Source organism: Ochotona princeps, chromosome 9, assembly GCF_030435755.1.
Source record: "Ochotona princeps isolate mOchPri1 chromosome 9, mOchPri1.hap1, whole genome shotgun sequence".
NCBI classification, from domain to species: Eukaryota; Metazoa; Chordata; class Mammalia; order Lagomorpha; family Ochotonidae; genus Ochotona; species Ochotona princeps.
Genome location: NC_080840.1, coordinates 43,645,284 through 43,669,532, shown reverse-complemented (window position 1 = coordinate 43,669,532; position 24,249 = coordinate 43,645,284). Strand labels below are relative to the sequence as shown.

Sequence of the window (24,249 nt, the reverse complement as noted above, 5' to 3'; positions counted from 1 at the left end):
AAGAGAGACAGTAAAAGACATATCCTAAGATTGTGAATTAAATAAATACACAGTAGAAATGTACACCAGCAAATGATACAATGAAATGTTCAGTTTCCCATTAGTTTTGTCATTCAAAAATTTTTAAATTAAAAGGCAATTAAAACATCATTGCTTATTAAAATATTACTTTAAATACTTGATATTAATTTAGCATTGCTGTATCAAAACATAGGTGGAAGCAAAACAAACCCTCTACTGCATGAATTAGCAATAAAGTGATCTTCCTCTGAGGGCCAGTTACCTTTCTTTCCTGCTAAGGCAAACTGAATGGTGTTTCCTCCCACTCCGCAGAAGGCGTCCACCACCACATCGCAGCCGGAGCACTGACCCACGCGGCCGGCGATGTGCTCCGCGATCTTCTCTGGAGTGACTGAGAACCAGCCCTCTGTTAGGGAAGAGTGTCTGTTCAACAGGTGGCTCCGAACTGAGAAGCCAGGCCAAGCAGGCAGGATCAACACTGCTACATGCCATACTCTTACAAAGCCAAAGCCTACTTTCCTTAAACACACACACACACAGTCTATTAAAAAAAAAAAAAAAAAAAGAATCCTACAAAACTTGTTATGGAAAGGGGTGATATTTTTCTTATTCCAAATGTCCAAAGAAACAATCCTTATGGGTACTTAATTAACCTGGTTGTTTTGTAATACACCCTACTCTGCTGTAACTAAATGCAATTGCGATGTTTCTGGTGCAAGAATTAACCACTGCCTATATACTACGGGAAATGAGAAGCGAGTTGTTCTAACTGGTATGCTCCCTGCTCTCCACTAGCATTCAAAATCATCTAATTCCTAATGGAAAAGTAATTATTCAGAGTTACACTGGACATTTTGGAAAAACTGGCATGTCTTCTTCCAAGGGTCAGGCAGAGCAGCAGAGAGCTCAGGCTGCAGGGCCGCAAACAGCAGCAGCAGCAGAACCCTCAGGGTTTCCAGAAATGAGGTCTGTGCCCACACCAGAGCAAAGGGAACACTGCTCTCATTGCCGCCCGGCAGGATAGTTGCTGCGATTATAAAAAGGCATTTCTTTGAACAAAATCATGGGCTAATTTTCCTACTCCTTCTCCTTACCAAAACTTCAGGTGGCATTTTACTCAAGGATGATTAAGAACATAAACTTTGAAATACAAGGTTTTGTCCCTAGTCTCATTTCTCATAAGAAACACCTAAGTCCTTTCCTTAAGATGCAGCATTTGGCAACTTCTTGTAAGAGGTTCACAGAACCCCTGGAATTCCATTACAGATCAAGACCTCCTGATGTCTAAAAATTCACTTTACCTCTGTCTAACTTAATGCCATCATCGAAACGGGAGAAGAGCCTGTATCTCTGGGCCCAGTACTTCGACAGCTCAGGGACAGCAGCTATTTCGGGAGGCAGGCCGTTTGGTTTTTTGTTCTTGTGTTTCTTCTTCTTCTTCTTGATTTCAGCTAAAATAAAATGCAAAGATACAGATGCTCACCATAAAAAAAGAAAAGCATAGGTAAATTTGACAAATAATGAGTTTTGGATTGTGCTCCAGAATAAGTATGGAACAGGGCAGGAAAGCAGGCAAGGCTCCCAGTCATGTCAACTCCAGGCTGGGTGGTGTCCGAGAACGCGCCACATGGGTCACAAGTCCACTTCACAGAAAAGGTTCTGCTCATTCAGAAGACACGTTCCTTTTAGACAGTCACATTTATTAGTTTGGTTATTTGGTTTTAGTTTCAACTTGATCTTAAGCAGCAATGTACAAACACCAGAGTGCTGTCAAAATTAACTATAAAAACAAGGTGACAGTGGACAAAAAGCAAAACTCTTATTATAGTAAATGGTCCTCAAGAACAGAACTGTCTTCATGTGGTAACGTGATTACTCTAAGTCACATGAGAAGTCATCAATAGCAGCACTCACTATTACTATCAACAGAGGTGATCATAACTTTTTTTTTTGCGGGGGGGGAACAATTTGTTGTGTAAGACTATTTGCGACACAAAGGTAAGAGCTCAGTACTAAATGCCAGAATAGATCGTAACAATCGACTTCTTGCAGACGCCCTTGTGAAGGCAGCAGCAGCCCAGGTGAGGTTTACCAGCATCACGGGCACCTGGGGTGCATGGAAATGTGGACGTGTGGGAAAATGGAAGACTGCAGGCCAGCTGGTTGGGCTAGCTTCTTAACTCTATTCAGCTGTTCTTTTTGTATTTCCAGAACAGAGAATTCTACCTAACAGATTAAATAATAAAGTAGGAGAAAGCAATTCAGAAATCTGCAAGTATCAAATAAACATGAATTGTCAGGATGTTGACAATGAAAAGCTTTAACTGTCATTGAGAAAAAGAGAAAAACACGATACAAAGATCAGAGATAAACACAGATCATATAGGTACAAACATAAAAAAATCAAGACTCAAGGTATTATTTTTAACACTAAATTCAGAAATGACTGATGGATTATAATAAGTAGAATTGCTTCATAAGGCTAGTATGAAACAATTCATTAATAAATAGAATGCTATGTCTAATGAAAATTATCTTATAGATCACAATGTCCCACTGAATAGTTATTTTTAATTACAAAAGAACTTTCGTTATAAACAACCAGTGCAAAAGGGCATAACTGTAGTGTTATCCTGTCCTCCACTTACTATAGCCACTTACTGTGAATACTTCAATGTTCATGAAACAGCAAAAACCAAACTACCAGCAGCAACAACCACGCGGAAGAAACAATCATCAAAGAGAAAAGCTGAGCTAGTCACTGGATGCAGTGTCCCCAAGTGCTTTGCCTTTGAATTCACTGTCCTTGCTCAGACGGTAGGATGCAAATGAGCACATTTATGTTTAATATGCCTTTGTGCCTCTTAATATTAAACAGTGAACCCTTACATATAGATGATTCAAAGTGAACACTAAAGGGGAACAGGTGAAGGAAACAATGTACTTGGTGAAGTCCATTAACCAGCTTTGGTACAGTCTTACCTTCAGTTTCTACCTGGAGGGAATCTGTGTTATCTTGAGTAACACAATCCTGCTTGTCTGCAACAGCTGCCACCAAACTGTCACCTTCACTTTTTTCAGGTTCAAGTTCAGCAGCTGCAGATGCAGGCGGACCCTTCTCAGGTTCTGCCTTACTAGCTCCCAGCAGGTCACCCACTGTCTTAACAGACATATCCTGCTCCTCGGAATCAGTGCTCGTGCAAGTGTCCTGTGTGTTGTTGTGAGAACACGACTCCTGGGATGCCTCATCATCTACTGGCTCGTTAATCCATTTGAGGAACTTTTCCACCTACAATATTAAGACATAATCATCAGAATAAATTATAAACTACAAAGAACTGTCCCATCTTTTACCACTTTTGACTTCAATGATAAATTGTGTCGTAGTTAGTAGCTCTGAGAAGTCTACTGTATCAGTGTAATTGAGCTAATTAGAATTTGTTATCTGTGCAAACCATGACCTTATAAAAGAGTTCTTTAAAAAGAAGAAAAACACTGATGAAATACTTCCTGTTATCAATCAGTCTTAAGAGGAATAAACTCCTTTGGTAGTTTTCCATAAAGGCTTTAACAATCGAACCACCAATTTTAGTTTTTCTTTTTTTTTTTTTAAAGATTTATTCATTTTATTACAGCCAGATACACACAGAGGAGGAGAGACAGAGAGGAAGATCCTCCATCCGATGATTGACTCCCCAAGTGAGCCGCAACGGGCCGATGCGCGCCGATGCGATGCCGGGAACCTGGAACCTCTTACGGGTCTCCCACGCGGGTGCAGTGTCCCAATGCATTGGGTCGTCCTCAACTGCTTTCCCAAGCCACAAGCAGGGAGCTGGATGGGAAGTGGAGCTGCCGGGATCAGAACCGGCGCCCATATGGGATCCCGGGGCTTTCAAGGCGAGGACTTTAGCTGCCAGACCACGCCGTCGGGCCCCAATTTTAGTTTTTCAAATTATATAAGTGCATGTTGCAATTGCCAAGCTATAGTCCAGGCTAAACGTTAGTGTCAAGGATGAATTCTAAAATGACTTCAGTGTTAATTTGTCTTTAAGAACAAAAGCAATGCTATCTTGGAAACAATGAGAGCTGTCTTTTAATGAAGCAACAGGGTCAGAAATACCAGTCCTAACAAATTATAGTTATTCTTTGAAATGTTCATGAAAAGCTCAAGTTAAGATGAATTATTTCTCAGCATTTTCAGTAACAAGAATATACTTCATATAAATGAAGCAGCTGGGACTTGAACCATCGTCCATACGGGATCTTGGCACCATTGATGGAGGATTAGCCTGTATACTATGCTCTGACCCCTAAAACATATTTGAAAACACATCAGGTACCAACCAATGTGAAATAACAATAACAAAACTAGTTACAAAATCATAGCCTGCTTTCTCTTTTTTTTTGTAGCCTGTTTTCTAAGAATACTTAAGTTAGAAAGGAAAATGTACTCTGAGGATAAAACAAAATTATCATGAAGTCTAAGAATAGGTTTTGCCCTGATCAAGGTTGTGCTCATTGGAGGGTGCTTTATTCCCCCTAGAATGTAGAAGAATAACTTCTTCAACCCAGTAGTGTTCTAGTTACACTTTTGCATGGCAGGCACAGCAAAGTCCAGGAGATGGAATTTGAATGCTTCAGATTATTACAGGAAACAACACTCTGGCCTTACGTTTCAGGTCATCATGGTGAACCTGTTAAAGCATGACTGACCACTTCTGGACCAGGTCAGAAGTGAGGCCTATAGCAAAAGCCATAGCAGAACTGGACTACCAAGGTCCTACTCAGCCTGAAACACTTGAAAGTTTTCCTTATCATTGCATGTTGCTATAGAGGCAAAGCAATCTGTCTTACTTATCTTCTGAGCCATGGCTATTTTACAACTTTCCAACACTCCTGTCTTCCATTTTACAGGGCTCAACTTTTTTTTTTTTTTTTTAAGATTATGCAATATATGCCTTCAGGAAGAAAGTGAAGAAGAATTTTAGGTACCTTTCTATCTGGTAGAAATAAATTTCACAATCAAATATTACAGTTTTAAGGGGTCAGGCTCACAAAATGTGACTCTACATATAAGTCCAAAAAATATTTCTACATACCTTACTCAGAGTTTTGCTTTTCTTGAAAAATGATTTTTCTGCTTCTTCGGTAAAGAAGATATGTTTGTTTTTCATCTTTATCTGTCTGCGCATGTCCAGGTACTTTGACTTACGCTTCATGTTCTTCTCCAGATACCTGACCTGCCGACGACTGAAATGTGTAATTCCCCCGTACCTGTGACCAGGACAAAAGAAGTGACTCACACCACAAGTTCCAAGACTGTTTCTTTGATGTGAGAATAGGCTAACAATTTTCTACTAGCATTTTACTATTAGTGGCCACCATTTAAATTTCTGTAAGTTATAAAATAATCAAGGTTCAAATTACATAAGACTTTAAGGTTTACAGTGTATATGAATTCTAAAGCAAATATGAAGCTTACATAACAGGAAAGTAGAAATTATGTAGTGGGTTGCAACAAAGACAGAGCAGCATGGGGAAACTATATTATTTGAGAAAATAAACATTTTCTCATGGCAGGGTAATAAATATCAAATATCTTCAAAGTCGCTGGATATATTCTAACTCTTTTAAGAATGGCCATTAAATTTTTTAAGATTTTTTATTTTTATGGAAAGTCAAGATTTAGAGAAGGGAGACAGAGAGGAAGATCTTCCATCCAGTGGTTCACTCCTCAAGTGCCGCAACGGCCAGAGCTGAGCTGATCCGAAGCCAGGAGTCAAGACCTTTATCCACCAGGCAGGGGCAGGATCTTAAGGCTTTCGGCCATTCTCGACTGCTTTTGCAGGCCACAGCAGGGAGCTGGAAGGGAAGTGGAGCAGCCCAGATTCGAACTGGTGCCCACAGAGGTATGTGCAAAGCAAGGATTTAGCCACTGGGCCATCACACTGGGCCCAGCAACTAAATTCTTAACCTAAATGAACCCGAGCTTACAAAAAAGCAAACTCATATCCAAATGATTGGCGAACACCTGATTTAGTTATCTGAATCTTTCCAATCCTGAAAGCATAGTCTTCAACATTTACAGAAAATGTATTTACGAAAAGCTAAGCACGGATTTAAAAATTTTTTGCATCAAAATATTTACTTTCAGACTTCATTTCTCACAAGCTTAAAAAAAAGACTTATTTATTTTTATTGGAAAGTCAGATATACAGAGAGGAGAGACAGAGAGGAAGATCTTCCGTCTGATGACTCCTCAAGTGACCGCAACAGCTGGAACTTAGCCAATCTGAATCCAGGAGCCAGGGGCCTCTTCTGAGTCTCCCACATGGGTGCAGGGTCCCAAGGCTTTGGGCCGTCTTCAACTGCTTTCCCAGGCCAAAAGCAGGGAGCTGGATGGAAAGCAGGTCTGCTGGGATTAGACCTGGTGCCCATATGAGATCCCAGAGCGTGCAAGGCTAGGACTTTAGCCACTAGGCTACTACACTGGGACCCCAGAAGTTCTTTAATATATGCTTGTATAGCTGCTGTGAAGTTTTCTTTGACTGTACTAAGTTTCATTCAACTCCCTCTCCTATTAACTACCATGGACTGAGGAGTAAATATTACATGTTAGCACTTAAACAATCCAGAAAAGCCTGTTTTTAAATATCATGTATTCTAATCATATAATAAAATAAATTTTATTATAAAATATCATAAAATATCTCATCTTGTATCTTTTAAAAATAAAACTGAATGCTCTAAGTAGGACAATAGTTAAGTTGAAACCTAGGCAACAATACAGAAATCTCCAAGTGTGTATTTCCAAAACCTATTTGCTAATTTCTTAAGATTGTATGTGCATAGTAATACAGTCTATATAGAAATTTTAAAATGTTGTACTGCTGAAATTTATGATCATAAGACTTAAATGAGGGTATGAACTGGTGCCTGGTGCAATAGCCTAGCGGCTAAAGTCCTCTTCTTCCATGCACCGGGATCGTATATGAGCACTGGTTCTAATCCTGGCAGCCCTGCTTCCCTTCCAGCTCCCTGCTTGCGGCTTGGGAAAGCAGCTGAGGACAGCCCAAGGCTTTGGGACCCTGCACCAGCGTGGGAGACCCAGAAGCTCCTGGCTTCGGATCAGCGCAGCTCCAGCTGTTGTGGTCTCTTGGGGGATTGAATCAGCAGATGGAAGATCTTCTTCTCTGTCGCTCCTCTCTCTATATCTGCCTTTGCAATAAAAATAAATAAATCTTTTATATTTTTATTTATTTTTATTGGAAAGGCAGATACACAGAGAAGAGGAGCGACACAGAGGAAGATCTTCTGTCCGATGGTTCACTCTCCAAGCAGCTGCAATGGCTGGAGCTGCGCCGATCCGAAGCTAGGAGCCAGGAGGTTTCCCACATGGGTGCAGGGTCCTAAGGCTTTGGGCTGTCCTCGACTGCTTTCCCAGGCCACAAGCAGGGAGCTGGATGGGAAGCTGGGCTGCCGGGATTAGAACCAGCGCCCATATGTGTTCCCAGTACGTGCAAGGCGAGGACTTTAGCCACTACACAATCACGCCAGGCCCTAAATAAATAAAAATCTTAAAATAATAATAATAATAATAAAAAAACCCCAGTACTCTTTAGAAACTATTTTTGACCAACATGTACTTCTATGAGATTGGATTTGATGTGAAGATTAATCAGAGCCATTTTCCATGTCCTTCACACGTTCTTCTCCTTAAGTGTAGGCATTTATTTAATTTTTTATAATTTATAAGGTAGGGAAGAAAAATCTGATGTCTCAACCTTGAGATACAAAGATCCTCAGCTTAGGTCAAAATTTCAAGTCAGCCTAAACAGGTCTTCAATATTTTCTACCTACTATTACTTCAGTCTTCAATATTTTCTACCTACTATTACTTCAGTTTTAATGTCATGGGTGACAAAACTCCTCTTTTCCTTACACAATTACCTACTTATTCATACTTTCCTTCTATTTCATGCTTGGGAATTGAATCCCAGAGAAAACACAGATTTTCCACATACAAAGGTTCACATATCTTTATGAAATGGATCCAAATGCCTTTTCACAGGAGAAAATTTCATGAACAAATTTTGGTAGCCATACACTGGACTACTATTCAGCAATAAGAAGGAAAGAATGATCTACAGGTGCAATAACCTGTGAACTTCACAGCCTTAGGCTTAAACCTTAGGAATAGTCCAGATACCACTAGTTAGGATGCTTAACTAAGCACAATACTCCGACTGAAAGGGCCAGGTAGAAACGTTTTATGCATTAACAAAGAAGCCATGTATGGTCAGCTACAGAGCATGTATATATGATTGCATTTTATATGCTTTATTAAAAAGGAAGTATTATGTTTGCATGTAATCCTCACGAAAACATGTGAGTAAAGTCAGAAGGATACATGTCAAATTTTACACTTCTGGGAATAATTTGAAGATGTTTACTTGATGTTTTGTTTTGCGTACTTCAGTATTCTCATTGTCGTAAGGAAAAGACGCTATTGCAGATGTGAACTTATACTCTTAATGGTCTTCATATGTACACAGGGTTAGACATGTGTGAGAGGTAACAAGACAACTCAGCTTTGGAATTATAAAACATCTCTTCTCTGTAAATGACTGGATTTTCACCACGGTGAATACCTCTGTGAACTTCAATTGCTTTTTGAAATGGAAAAACAACACTGGATTGCTATGAAGCACAACTGAGATAATTCATGTGAATAAATCATATGTACAACGAGTTATGCATATCTAATGCAAATCTGACTGCAAGTCAGGTTAGTTATAACATCTTAAAATACTATCAAATATAGTAATATTTATTAGCTACCTGCTTAACAGACAGCTTTAACTAGCAGAAGTGGTCAGAATTTCTGGAAGACAATAGCTTTTACAAATAATTACTTTTGTCCTGAGCCATGCTTGAATCCTAGAAGGGCACCGTTGTCATCTAACTCTGCACATGGATTTTCATCGACGTCCAGTTCATGGCTAGAGAAAAAAACAAAGATAAATAGTGATAAGCCATTACCCACAGCGGAAGCAAACATCAAAAAGCTCATATAATTAATCCTATGTTGCCAGCAAACTAATGTATTATAGTTCACAAACTCTGGTAGCCAGGAGAAACAGAACTGTGGTCAGGATTTTCCAAATGATGTTAAGTACAGACAGGAGCACAACAGGCATTTATATCTTAGAACAGGTCAAGTAATTCTCTATTCCAGAACATGGCACAAAACACAGATCTCTCCAATGTCCTGCAGAACAATGGTCATAAAGGCTGTAGCCTTAATCTACTAGAGTGACTTCCTCCCTCAGATTTTCCTTAAAAAACAAACAAGAAATTGAAAAGAAGTATCAGTGAGAAGAATAAGGTTATGATAAAGTGATGGTTAGTACCCAGGAGAATCTATCAGGAATACCTTTTAGTAACAATATAACAGCAAGTAAATAAAGATGGTGAGAAATAATTCCTTCTTAAAATCCAGGGTCCAGCACAGTGGCCTAGCAGCTAAAGTCCTTGCCTTGCACGTGCTGTGATGCCATTTGGGGCACTGGTTCTTATACTGGAGCCCTACTTTCCATCCAGCTCCCTGCTTGTGGCTTGGGAAAGCAGTAGAGGACAGCCCAAAGCCTTGAAACCCTGCACCCGCGTGGGAATCCCAGAGGAGACTCCGGGCTCCGGGCTCCTGGCTTCAGATCGGCTCAGCTCCGGTTATTGTAATGCTTGGGGAAGCAATCAGTGGACAGAGCTCTTTCTGTCTCCCCTCCTCTTTGTATATCTGACTTCCCAATAAAAATAAAATACTCTTTCCAGGTCTTTGTAATAGGTGCAGAGACCCAAGCATGTGGACCATGTCGCATTGCTTTCTCAGGCACATTTGCAGAGAGCTGGATGGCAAACAGAATAGTCAGGACTTGGATTGGTACCTATACGGGATACCAGCATAGCATGTGCCAGCTTATCTCACTGGGCCACAACACAAGTTCCAAGGGAAATAATTTTTACAGTATTTGATCTTTCAGTTAAGTTCACTGAATATTTATTACCTATTGGGGCCTAGGAATGTAAGTACACACATGGTCTCTTCCTCCAGAAAATAGGAGGAACTAATGAGGAAGCTAAAACAGCAATATCTACTCTACTGAGGGAATAGAGGCAGGCTTTAAAAAAATTTTACTTGAGAAGAGAGGGAGGGAAAGGAAGGAAAGAATGGGGGAGACTGACTGGTTGATTCAATCTATCGGCTCACTCTCCAGCTGGCTGCAGAAGCTTGCAACTCAGTCCAGGTCTTCCACATGGGTGGCAGGGACCCAGACATGGGAGCCTCCCAGGTTCTGCACTGGGGAGAAGCTGGAACTGGGAGTTAGAGCTGAACACACACTTCAGGCACTTAGCTATGGGACATGAGCATTTTAACGAGCACAGCAAACACCCCCACTAAGGTGATGCACGGACCAAATCACTGAGTTTTCAGAGCTTGCCTACCACTTTCTCAAAATCTGTATGAAATATTTACATCCAATCTGAGAAATGGAATGTGTCCTATCAAGGTCTAAATTCTGAAATGGCTCATCTATTCCTTGTTATTTACAGCGCTAACATCTGACCATATCTACCTTACACTACACTTCCCTTTGACAGCTGTTAAGTGCCACATATACTGCATGTCAGCTCCAGGCTACCCAATGATCTCACAAAGCGGTTAGTTCAATCTTGTAGATGAAAGATTAGGAAATGTACTTAAGAGTTTGTGAATGACAAAGCTGGGATTTGACCAAAGGTCCAAAAGTTCAGGGCTGTATGTAGGGCTGCCTTTTCACCTCATAGGATCAGCAGAGCTGTATGTGTAAGTATTTAACAACCATTCATTCATGATGTCATGCTAACTAGCATGCTGCAGAGGGAGGTAAAGTGCAACTTGCCTCCTCTTGAGTTTGCTTGGCTTATTCTCAGGTGGATCTTCTTCACTTTCATCTCCATCAACACCACTGGTGTTGGATCTCCCTTTGCTTTCGCTTGCTCCCAAAGACTCCTGTGAATCTGTAGAGGAAGAGATAATGTAGTAGATTTTCCTCTTGGTTTGATGACTTTTCTGTCATTCACCAAAGTAATCAAGATATTTTAGAGTCTTTCTTGCAATGACTTGTACCTGTGCATCAAGGAATGTGCCTGGCAACATCTACCTATTTATTACATGCAGAATCTGAGCTTAGAAAAACTGTTCATAAGGCTTAAAAATGTATGTACTACTACTTCATAGCTGTGCAAACTTACACAAGTTAACCACAAAGTTATCTCTGTAACAGATGTCAGCAGCCATTTTTCCAGGATTTTCATCTAAATATCTCCTCAAATCCAATCTTTTGGTTATACATGAATATCACGCCCTATTGAGATTCTCTATAGAGCAATACTTCCCTTATTCTAAATGAATGCTACATGTGACTCATAAGTTTGTACAATTTCAAATATATATTCCAACTCATTCTCTAATACCTTGTACCATCTCATTTGTTTTGGAAAACTGTGAAAGTTCAAAACTCATTCTAAACTTAAGTGACTGCCAAGGGTTCCTTCACTACTACCAAGGAGTAAGAAGGAATGATACCTTTGAATGCAAATATTCATACCAATACATAAGGGCAATGCACAACTATGATCTAAAAATAGGATGGAAATATAATTTCAATACTATACCATGAAATAAAGCTGCTATCATTTAACTCTACCATAAAGGATTAGCAGTAGTTATACTGCTAACTACAACTTAGTAGAGAAACAGTCTTGTCTCATCTTACCCTGGGCTGCTTGGTCTGTGTTTGTATTCTCACAGAAGTTGCTCTCCTTCGTTTCTCCGTTACTTGGTTCCTTCTGGCCAGAAGCAGGGCACTCTTTTTGGTTGCTGTCCCCGTTCAGCTGTTGATGAGCACCACAACTTACTGAGGAATCTAACTGGCTCTGACTGATTTCCTCTGAATTCAGAGTCATACTACTAATTCCATCAAGTATTTGATTATGATCCTTATCACTGCAGCTACAGATTTCATTATTAACTGCATTAGGTGATGATGGAAGAGATATTAAGTCAATTTTCATGCAATCTTCATCTTTCTGGTTGTCGACTTCTGTTCTAGCTGTGCAAGTATCGGCATTGCAGCTTTGTGAGGCATCGTAAGTCCAACCCTGCGCTTCCCAATACTGAAACTGTTCCAAGTAATACCAATAAATTTGACTATAATGTTGTTCCCATTCTTCTTTTGTTTCCGGGTAGTTCCAAGGTTCAGAAGACAATGTTTGATCTGAATGTTTTTCTTGCCAACTCTGCCATAACAGTCCTCCTCCATATTCATTCCAATACTTTTCCCATTTCTCCGTAATTTCTAGTTTTGGAGATGTTGTATTTTCAACAGGAAGATTTTCAGTTTCAATGTCTTTTTCACTTTGAAGTTTATTCTCACAGTGTTCAACTGTACAAGGATCATCTGAGGCCAAAATGTCATCTTCTTCAGATTCCTTTCTCAAGGATTCTTTTATCATTTCATCTAAGTACTTCTTTTGATGTTTTTTCTTTTTCTTTTTTATTTTAACTTTATTTCTAGTATTCACAGATACCTACATGAGATAAATGATAACTTGATATAAAATAACTTCATTAACTATAAAAGAAAGTGAGATCGAAGAGTATTTTAACATTGGAATAAACAAAATACAAAATCCCATCCTGGGCTTTGAGTTCTAACAAGTGACTTACCATTTTTGTTCCCAAGAGGAGGAAAAGACACACATGGAACTGTCACAATTTGTAATTTTAGCAAATTTACTAATATATCCCTTTCTAGGGATAAAAATTGTTTGTGAAATGTTATGAGAACTGGGCTCGGCAGCGTGGCCTAGTGGCTAAGGTCCTCACCTTGATCCCATATGGCCGCTGGTTCTAATCCCGGCAGCTCCATTTCCTCTCTGTCTCTCCTCCTCTCAGTGTATCTGACTTTGTAATAGAAATAAAATAAATCTTTAAAAAAAAAAAAAGAAAAAAAGAAATGTTATGAGAACTAAAACTAAGAAATAGAAGTTGCCGCTGCCCAGCAGCGGCACTAAAATGCTGAAGCACACTCTGGAGGGTCTGGGAAAAGCCGGAACCGCAACTGGACCCTTCACTGCCAAAAGCGGCTGCATTTAAATCCTTCTCCCCACTGCCCCTGTTGCTGTCCGTCCTTCGTTCTTTCCCCAGTCTTTCTACTCCTCGTCTGTGCTTCTCAGCATAGTCCCAGTCCGTCTTTTTACCCGTCCTTGCTTTTACCGGCTACTTTTACATCGTTCTCCACCAATCACTTCTCCCCGTGGGTCCACTTGGCACTATGTGATAGGCCAGTAGCAATGACATAATCGCAGTGAGGGCATTAGCCTATCCCTGTGACTTCCTCTTTACCTGCTGGCGAAACCAACTCCGCCTCTGGGCCAGCTGCCATCTTGCAATGGCCCCTATGAATCCCAGGAGCGGCTTTAGCACCCTGCTCCCCACAGAAGTAAAAAAAGAATATTAATCTTTACCTCAAAATGCTTTTGTGCAGATACTCCACCAAACTGAAGTGGCAATCCCATACTTCTCATGAGTTCAGCTTCAGAATCAAGTTCACTTTCATCCAGACCCAGGCCTTTACTGCTGCGTGATTCCACAGTGCCCTGAGAACAAATATGCTCCTCCTCCTCTTCTGTAGCTTGGTCTCCTAGAGATAGCATTTTTGACTTTGTTTTAGAGAAAATTTGCAGGCAAGTTTTCTTTATCCTCATGTTAAAGAACTAGAATGATTATACCATTTGTAAATATTATGATTCACAAGAATAGTCATTGCAGAATTGAGACAATGTTAACTCTCTAGCTCTATCTGGCACTTTCTAGCCTGCTGCCCTGCTGTTGACTGAGTGTCTGCTCTGCACCAGGAACCACACAAAGCACTGAGGATGGAAGTGAGAGGGGACAGGGAAGTGTAACTGTGGGGAAAACATTTCCATGTGCATATTGCTTATCTGCAAAACTGCTGTCTGAGCTCAGTAGATCTAAAATCCTGAGTTGTGGAACTGCTTCAGGAGCTTTTTAGTATGAGGTAGGAGAGCTTTGTAGGAGAGATACAATGGGGACGGAGGTCTCAGGATTCCAACGAACACCTGACTGAAAGCATTCTGTTCTCAGAAGCTTAAATTCACCAAACTAGAAGGTTCTTACAGACTCTCCAATTTCATATCTGAGCAAAAAGCACTATCACAGCTAAACGTTTTACTTCACCCAAATATGTTCTCATTGAGATAAAGGTAACAACTGCCTCGAATCTTTAAGTTGGGAATGACTGATCCCTTTAGGATACTTTGCTGGATAATTAAGGTTACATGATTCTTTCAACTCCATATATTTGTCCTTTAATATTATTCAATTTGAATACCACACTTTTCATTAAAGAAAAAAAAAAGATAAAGACTTCCTAGAATTGCCACTTGATACTGAGTTAAGACAGTATTATAACAAAAGTCTGATGATCTCAGGTAATAGCATACATAATCTAACATGGCAAAATGGAGACAAAAAGAAAAGAAACCTGCCATGTGCAAATTCTACTGAACAGGCACCTGGGAGGGCAAAACAGATATAGAAGAGGATTTTACTCAGCATTTCATTCAATAAACTTGAAAAAGCTCAGGAGAGCACAGAATGGGGAAAGTGAAAGGCTTAGTATTAGGTTCTTCTCCTGGTGTGTTGATTTTCTTTCATTCAGTGACAGCACAGTGTTTTTGGACAGCACGAACACACAGAGCAAATGCTTCACCCAGTGCTCCACTGAGCATGTAGGGCTGTGTTTCCTCACCGTCCAAGTTAAGGGGTTTAAAATGTTAATGAGATATGCAGTCTTTGGGGGCTCATTTTGCTTTCTGACTCTACGGTGCAGTCTGTGAATCTCAAAACATTAAGGGTCCATGTGGAAGGACGAAGACGGCAGGAAAGTTGGACAGACCAAAGGAAAAGCTCAACACAAAAATCTTGTTATTTGGGAAAGTTAACTTTGATGGTGGCTTTTTACTTCAGAAAAAAGGCAATGGATATTCGCCTGGAATTACTGAGTCACTATTTATACAAATTCTTTTGAAAAGGAAACTATACAATTCTACTTTTTTTTCCTTTTCTGGTAACATTTCTTTATTTTTAATGTCAGAGTGCAAACAGAGAGAGATTTATCTTCCATCTAAACTCCACTATTCAGATGGCTACAATGGGTGAGCACTGGGCCAGGCTGAAACCAGCAGTCAGGAGTCTCATCTGGTGGCAAAGAGGGCCACTAGCAGCGGCTGGATCAGAAGGAGAACAGCCAGGACACAAACTGGTGCCCATATGAGATGCCCAGGTTGTAGGAAACAAGCGGCTTCATCTGCTTTGTCACAAGGCTGGCCCTATATTTTTCCTTACAAAGTTGCAGTTTCTAGGTTGCTCTTACTAATGGTCACAACCCAAGAAGGAACGCTACCAGGGACAAACGAGGCTACACAAAAACAACATGGGAGCTACAGAAAATAACAGATCTGTTTTGACAGAGATTTTAGAAAGAGTAAAGAAATAAATTCACTATAATTTCAGATTTCTTTCACTTATCATCTATGACTTTATGCTAATAAGTTAATACAATATTACAACAAATTATACATAAATTAACATGGAATATTGGTTAATCTGAAAAGAAAAGAGCAACACAGTTTTATATTACCTGTGTTGTTGTCACTGCTTCTAACATAGTAGCCTTTTAGTCCCAAAGTGTACAATTTTCGATCACTGTGAAGGTAAATTAAGCAGTCCATATTAAAATAAACTACAAACTTTGAAAAAATGCTCAAGACAACATAGATGAATTAGTAAACAAGATAAGCAACACAAAGTAAATTTGCTAATGCATTTTCATCCTCTATAATACAAAGGTAATAATACATTTTTCATTCTGTAAGGATGCACACTGTATGTTGCACATTTAACACAGTTCCTAGGCATGGCAGCATTTGTAAGTATTTCCCCTGGATATCAGAAGAAGAATCTTTTCTTATAATATATAAACAATGAGGAATTCTCTAAATTTTAACAAGTGGACATAAAACAATAGTGGGCAGACTTTGTTAACACACACACACACATACATCCAGATGCAGATCCTTGTCCATTTTGCAAATAAGCCAAACTATCCACTGTCCAGTACAGAGTTTGTGGTCTGAGCAAATACTGTTTTAGAGATTAACAAGTTACTAAATTTAAGTAGTTTATCAACCTCAAAAATAAATCAACATAAAACAATCTTGTCTCAGTGAATCTTCAAAATAGAGAATAAATTTTTTTCTTAACCTACTGTGACAGGAGATTACAGTACCATAGTAAGCCTAAACGATGATTTACAAATGTATGATCGTGTATTCTAGCTGCTCCTATCTCTAAACTGAGTTGTATTAATGTAATAAATTCCAAGGAAACTACCCCTCCCCAAAGTCACTATGAACATCACTGTTCAAATAGGGCCAAAACACATTTAACAAAATATGACTCTCATCTGTTTCATATCCACCTGTTGCCTTTAGGGGTGATACTTCAGGTCACAGAACCGGGGAGAGAGCATGGAGCAACCATGCATTGGCAGCATGCCCACTGGCCCCGGGGAGCACAAGTAACGGGGTGAGATGGAGAACGGGAGCTGCAGAGAGGGCATCACCACTGTGTCTGCCAGCATTGTTGGGTACAGGGCACCGAGGGGCATCCAGGGGAAGGCAGGGGAGAGCTAACATGGTTTGAAGACTGATTACAACGAGCTATAAAGTAAATGCACTGAGAACAAAGAGAGTCATGATTCTGTTCAAAGGAAGTTACTGAAAATCATGGTGGCCTCAAGAAACACTGCCCAGAAACAGGAAGGCCAGAAAGATTCCTAACAATGGCCAACGAAAGTATTGTTCTAAACACATGCAAGAGGAAAAAAGGAAAACCGCTCCTTATGTAGCACCAGCTAACATAGGCAGAATGAAGATTTATCCTTTGGCATCCTTCACAGAGGTAGCTGACGCCAGCAGAAGCCGTGGATTTGTTGAGAAACAGGGTGTTGGTGTAACAGTGGAACATGCCTCACAAAATAACAAAATGGACTATTGTGACTGTACCTACATAAAGTAGCCCCCCTTCTGTGGCATTCCTGCTGAAGGGATTACTCAAATTTTGATAAAATGTCAGACACAGGTTAGCTGAGGTCATCCTATAAGATATTTTTCGTAAGGTTTTCACTTTTTATATATCTGTTGAGGACATGGAAGTTTAGAATATAGTTTCTGTAACAGGGAGGGATTTTTCCTGACTGTAGGAGACTGCCAAGACACAAATAAGTAAACATAACAGATACCTGGAATGCTAGATTAGAAATACATACAGCGAAAAACTTAGGGAATTGAATCTCTACAGTGGTTTAACAGGTTTCCTTATTTGGGAGAAATACACAAACATGGTCATATTTCCTTTTTCTTATTATGATTCCTTAAACAATACAGTGTAACAACTGTTTGCATAGCATTCATTGATAATAATGTTAGATATTATAAGAAACAGAAGATGTATGCAGGTTATATGCAAATACTATTTTACATAGGGAGCTTGAGCATCCTTTAATTCTGGTGAGGGGAGTATTAGGGGCAACCTCCAGTGACAGAGAGACAACTGTTTAGCTAAGGAGAGGGAGGGAAAGTGCAAATGCAGCTATTAACACTTGGTCAATAAGGGTGAGGAAGATAATTGTTTGATTTATTGTTAAATTTGAAATTATTTCAAAATGAAACAGCTATGAAACAAAGCACGCTTTGTAGTAGCCCAAGAGACTTTATAACAAAAACCAATAAGCTCGTTGGTTCATCATTTTCTTATGTTCTATTCTAGGCTTTGTATGTGCACATAAAATTTTTGGGACACAATATCTAAAATGATAATTCAATGTGAGCTATTTTTTCCTGCTGCTATCCAACCATTCTAATGGTTATTTAAGATCTCCCTAATATTCCAATAACATCTTCTCTGCACACACAATGCATAAGCTGAATAAGCAGATGAAACAGAATATTATTCTAATTATAGCGTTTATAAGGCAGCATGATACTACAATGCCATAGAAAAAAACCAGTTACATCACGTTTTATTTCTTGCCTTTGAAGGAGGCGCTGCAATAACACTAATTATTTAGTATGGAAATCAACTCAATCGCTGAGAAGACATCTGGTATCATTTTCTGTTCTCTGCCACATGGTACTGATATTAATCAACTTAACCAGAATCTCTTTCTGCATTCATATTTATTACTTTTGTTTCTGAAGCATTTCCTCCCATATTGAAATGCAGGAGTATATTTACTAGTCACTGAACTTCGAGCATGTTTCCTATTTTCAAATGCCTCCCAATGACTCTTGGCAACAATTCCAAGATTCTATCTTGAAGTTCTTTTGGTTCAGAGGAGTTATAACTAAGAACTATTTACAGGAAAAAAGCCACTCTTTCCCCTTCACCAATTTTAATCTTAATGTAGCGTCTAAAAGTGAAGAACAGATTTTAAGAGTACACACATGATCATCTGTAATGAAAAGAATATATGTTCAATTCAAAAAACGAAATTTACTGTGATTGGTGATTACATGGCCGATAAATTGTTTTTTAAAGCTATTTTAATGCAAATGTTGTTAAATATTTTCTAGAGGAATGTTTAAGAAAATTTCTCAGCTTTTCTCTATTCTATCACTTACACTTCCTCTTTCTTCTTTTTTGGAAAAGTATCTTCCTGTAGGCAGTGCCAGGACTAACCAGTCTGCAGGCTCAGAATGAAACACACAACCTGGGCTGTCACAGCTGCAAACTGACTACTTATTTGCCCAGGACTGCTAACACATAGCCATTTACTCTGCTGGGTAGGCTCCCTGGTTCCACCCATAGTGCTGCCTGCAAGCCCCTGGGGAAGGGACCCAGTCTAGTCAACAGGCCTAATCAAGCTTGGAGGAAGCAGCACAAAGCCATTTCTTGGTTGAGGGATTAAGCAGGTGTTCAAGGCTATTACCAGTTTGTTCCAAGTCTACAGCTGAGGCGGCAACCAGAGAACAAGCTGCTAAATTTGTACGAAAACAATGTTTTTCCATTTAAAGTTATTTTTTATTATTATTTTCCATGATACAATTTTGCAGGTCTAAAGATTCCCCTTTCCTCCTTACTTTTTCTCCCATCATTTTCCCCTACAGTAATACAGTAGTAGAGTTCTTTAGGAATAGTTTCAAGTTCAACAATCTGCTATTTAAGCATGTCACTAAAATATATATATTTATTGATTGGTTTGCAAGGCAGAGCAACAGAGATACTTTATTTGAGGGTTCACTCCCCAAATGGATGCAATGACCAGAGCTGGACCAGTCTGGTGCCAGGAACTTCTGGGTCCCCACCAAGGGTATAGGGACCCAAGCACTTGGGTCATCCTCTGCTGCTCTCCCAGGCACATTAGTAGAGAGCTGGATTGGAAGTGGAATACTAGCGCTGTAGGTGCCACAGCAACGTTAGGAGGTATGCCAAAGTGTGGGCCCCTAAAAACAATGTTTCTTATTTTTGACAATATTCAAGAGTCTCCAAGAGCTTTCATTATGTCTATGAAGTCATCGTTGAGTTTGGTTAGTTTAACTCAATCCACACAACATAAGGACTAAACAATAATCAACCCTCCCCAGTTGTAGGCAACTGCCTAGATTTCATCATACCTAGGCAAGTGTCACGCTGCCGGGGGGGGGGGGGGGGAAGCAGATAATAGCTGGCAGGCATCCTGGAATTGGTTAATGCCAAATCTGTGTTAACTATACCAGTGTGCCAGCATAACTGAGTATTCTTTCTTTCTCTCTCTCTTTTTAAAGAGTATGTGGTGGGCAGGTGCTGGCACACCAGCAGACAGGATCTAGAGACCCCTGCACAGGTGTGAGTGGGCCCTGGGTAGACAGGCAGGGCTCCAGACTGGCACAGCACTGGAGGACTGGGCTTGGGGATATGCACACTCATGAATGTGGGGGCTGTGGATAGCCAGGGAAGCAGGTCTGGATATGTGTAGGTGAAAGGATTGCTGAGGGAGAATGTGACAGGTGAGGAGTGACTTCTGGGGGACTTCCATCAACCAGGCTACTAAACTTAAGTAAATGGGGAGGGGGAGGGCGCTGAGACTCAGTGGTTAGGAGGGAAACCAGAGGACCTTTGAGGGCCAATAAATACACCTGCTCACATGGGACATCTGAGCTGGGCTGGCTGATACCAACCACAACCTACGGGTGCACATGAAAGCCATAGCTGGGGGTCCTGCCTGGCAGGGCTCAACCACAGGGCCCTGACACTCAACAAAGAGTGTTAGAGCACAGTGTGGATTACGTTAGGTACAATACTAACCAGCTCACCAGAGAACTGGGCCTGAGAGCATACTCTGTGTGTGTGGGGGTTGTGGAGTCCCTCCTATGGGACCACCATACCAGCTGGTTTGCTTGAGAGCTGTGGGTGGTGATGGGCCAAGCTAAGTGTGACCATGGAACTCACCAACACTCATGAATATTAAGATTGGAAACAGGCTGGGCTGGTCCAGGCTACAGCACCCACCAGCACACACAAAGGCTGAAACTGGGGGTAGTCTGTGCTATGTAAAGGCCTAACACCCACTGGCACGTGTAAGATCTGGGTCTGGGAGTATGTCTGCTGGGGGAACTTTGGAAATTTCCCTGGTGGGCTGTAGCTCCTGCTGGCGAATATGGAGCATGGTAAGTCCTCTGGGTGCAGGTGAGGCCAGGCAGGACTGCTTCACTTATCAGCGGGTATACGGGTTGGCTGTTGAGGGGGTGGTGGGGAAAGACCACACAAGGCTAGGCCAAACCATAGAACACTGGCATGTGCGGAAGCCAGGATGGGGTGCAGGCCATGCTGGGCTAGGCTTGGCTGTCACATCTGCTGGTTTGAATGAAAGCTAGGTATGGGGGCAGGTTGGGTGGGGCTAGCCTGCAGCAACCACCAGCTAAGGTTGGGAGTATGGGTGGGACAGGTAAGGCTACAGCATTTGATGGCAAAGTTCAAGCTGGGTGATAGATTATCCAGGGCTGGATTGGAGCAAATACTAGATGCAGAAAGATCTGTGGCTGAGAGTAAATCAGGCAGGGAGGCTGTAACGTCTTCCCTGCTGGGCCGGGCTATAAAACCCATTGGCCTGCAGCATGTGAGCTGGGTTATGGGGAGAGCCAGGCTGGGCTAAATAACCATATCCATTGGTACATGCGTGAGCCAGAGTGAAGTGCTGTTTGGACTTTCCCGCAGCATTGGCTAGCAGGTGCTGGGACTGGGGATAACTTCTATCAGGCTAGACTGTAAAACCCCCTGGCAAGTTCAAGATCCAGGGCTGGGAGTAGGCCCAGTTGGGATACTGTGGGCACCCCTCTGATGGGCTGCAGCTCCCACCAGTTAGCATGGAAACTAAGGCTGGGGGTAGGTCTGGCTGGGCAGGACAGGAAATGGCATCCGTCATCATGAATGGACTGGATAACGGGGTTGGTCAGGCTGAGCTAGGCTCCAAAATCCACTGATGTGTATGAGAGCTGAATGGGATGCAGGACTGCAGTCTGCTGCACACAGCCACAGGGAACAGGATTGGAGGCAGGCCTTGTGTGGGGGGGTCCTGGGGGTCTTTCAAATTAGGTTGCAGTTCCTGTTAGTGTATGTGAGAGATGAGTGTGCGGTGGGCAGGACTAGTTTGGGGCACAGCATCCACTGGTTTACATATGGGCCTGGGGAGAGAAACAGATGACTGTATCCACCAGTGTATGTGTGTAGGCTGATGTGGGTGATGGAATGAAACCAGACCCTGCACTGGCTGGTGCTTAGGAGTCAGGTCTGAATTCACCTCTGGTGAGGTTTCTTTGGGGAGTCCTCAACTGGACCACTGGATTCAGAACTCCAACCACGGGGAAAAATTACAGTATCTGTGGTCTGATCGTGGAGTGCACGTGTCAGAGCTGAGTCTCCATGGTTGCTGAGGCCTCTGCAGTTGACGCCATTGCCCAGATGCTCTTGGGAACTTGACAACTCATTCACTGAGGTCTGCACAGGATGTCTAGCACCATGCAGAGCAGAAAAAATTGGACAGCTCTTCCAGCCAAGTTTTGACAATGAGTATCTGGACGAGTGGAGACTCTAAGGTGGACTATGTCAGCAAATCGACCTTGGAAGTATTTTTTCAACCTTGGAGCAATGACATCAACAGCATCTCAGAATTATCAAAATCATCTGAAGAGTGCCCTCGGAACATGCTCCACATCGGGGACCCTGGGATGACATCTGGTGGTCATCTCCCATCCCCAGGTACTGATGTGGTTGGGCTGCTGGGAGCGGTCCTCCCCTCTTCTATTCCCACTTCCACCAGATATAGGAAGAAAAAAAGATCGAAGCCAGCTGTCTCATCCACTTTCCCGCATTCCTCGATCCTCCCCATCCTAATTGGTAGTCCACATGAGCAAACATCCTTCTATGTAAACATTATCAAAAATAAACTTATCATTAGGAAAAAAAAAAGAAACCACCAATAATCAACCTTAACTGCTTATCTGAATTGCAAAGCTGAAGCCTTGTGATTCCCAGCAGCTCTCCACTTCTGATCCAACCCCTGCTAACAGCCTGGGACTGCAGCAGAGTAGGGTCCAGGCCCTTGGTTCCTTACACCCAGGAGGGAGACCTGGAAGCAACCCCTGGCTCTTGGCTTTAGACCCCTCCAGCTTCAGCCACTGTGGCCACTGGAAGTAAAGCAGTGTATGGAAGGTCTCTCTCTGTAACTTTGCCTTTAAATTAAATAAGTCTTAAAGAAAAAAAAAAAAAAAAATAAGAAGCACAGTTACAAATATGCTACCTGTCATGGCAATAAGGCTTAAGTCCCTCTTGGAGCAAAGATCTTAGCAACAAAATTAGAAAGGTTCATTCTTGATTAACTACCGCATTTTGCATACGCTCAATTTTCCCAGCTATGGTTATTATGGATGGTTACGGCCAGATTCTTGAGCATCAATGCCACCTACTTCTTTGGTTGAAATCGCATGTTTTCCTCTGAGAGACACATTCTGATGTTTCTCTTCTGCCTGATTACCCAGAAGGGATTTTCCTCAAGCTGTTATTAAGTGGGTTACAATTAATGCTTTAATACAGCAGTCATCATTATCAAGTTTAAGTCAGCTTTTTAATGCAGAAACAATTTGGTGGCAAAAAATACAAGATGAATAAATTACTTGGAAATTTTCAAGTGTAAGGAATAATTCCTCCATGACTGGGATGAGTTTTATTTTCAAGCAGAAAAAAGGAAAGCAAGTCCCTTCTGGAAGAGCTGAAATAAGATCACACAAATTTTATGTGGTTTGCCTAAGGCCACATTGCTGATTTTTGGTCGAGCTGGGCCATGAAACCCAAGCAGATTCCCTGCCTGTATAGTCAGTACTATTTTAAATGCTGGCTTGGATCTTGTTGGGGGGGGGGAGGTGGGGAACACATCAAATAAACTTGCTGTGCTTTCAGTGTATGAAATATAAGAAATATTGCCACCTGAGAACTAGCAGAGGTAGCTATGGCTCTTCAGGTCCCCAAAATTCTATATAAATACGAAGGTATTTCAGAAAGTTTGTGGGAAAATGACATATTTTCATGGAAGAACCTTGAAATTCACACCTAATTTCATCATAATCCCTACTTCTTGAAGATCCTTTCTAAATTTTATTTTTTGTATCAAAATAAATATATCTTTATATCATTTCTACACACTTTTTGAAGCACCCTTATATTAAAGTATCTCCGCAGGACATTACTTGTCCTACTGACAATTAGGCTATTTAAGTGCCTTAATCACAACAGTTACTAAAATCTTAAGATAGGTGACAAGGATTTGGAATCACTACTCATGGGGCAGAAGTTTAGGGTTGTCAATTGTTGGCTCTGATTTTATGGGGAGGGGCAACTTTGAGATTCAATCACCTTGAATAAGCAAGAATACGTTCTGAGTCCTACCTAGAAGAGCTCTTGGTAGGCTTGTAAGAAAAAAAAATGTTTTAAATTATTGTGATGTGTTAAAACACCAATGAGAGCTTCACTTGGGACTCCTGTGACAGGCATCAAGCCTAAGGACTTAG

General features: G+C 41.1%; 1 protein-coding gene across 1 annotated transcript in view; it reads right to left on the bottom strand.

Annotated features, from left to right (window-relative positions):
• TGS1 (trimethylguanosine synthase 1) overlaps positions 1–24,249 on the bottom strand; it is a 39,307-nt gene that overhangs the window by 13,316 nt on the left and 1,742 nt on the right. The window contains exons 2-10 of the mRNA XM_004580590.2: positions 15,789–15,853; positions 13,591–13,766; positions 11,838–12,651; positions 10,962–11,079; positions 8,937–9,023; positions 5,121–5,295; positions 3,004–3,310; positions 1,323–1,472; positions 284–427 (exon numbers count right to left, since the gene is read on the bottom strand). Coding sequence (XP_004580647.2) covers positions 284–427; positions 1,323–1,472; positions 3,004–3,310; positions 5,121–5,295; positions 8,937–9,023; positions 10,962–11,079; positions 11,838–12,651; positions 13,591–13,766; positions 15,789–15,853 — 2,036 coding nt within the window. The remainder of the gene's footprint in view (positions 1–283; positions 428–1,322; positions 1,473–3,003; positions 3,311–5,120; positions 5,296–8,936; positions 9,024–10,961; positions 11,080–11,837; positions 12,652–13,590; positions 13,767–15,788; positions 15,854–24,249) is intronic.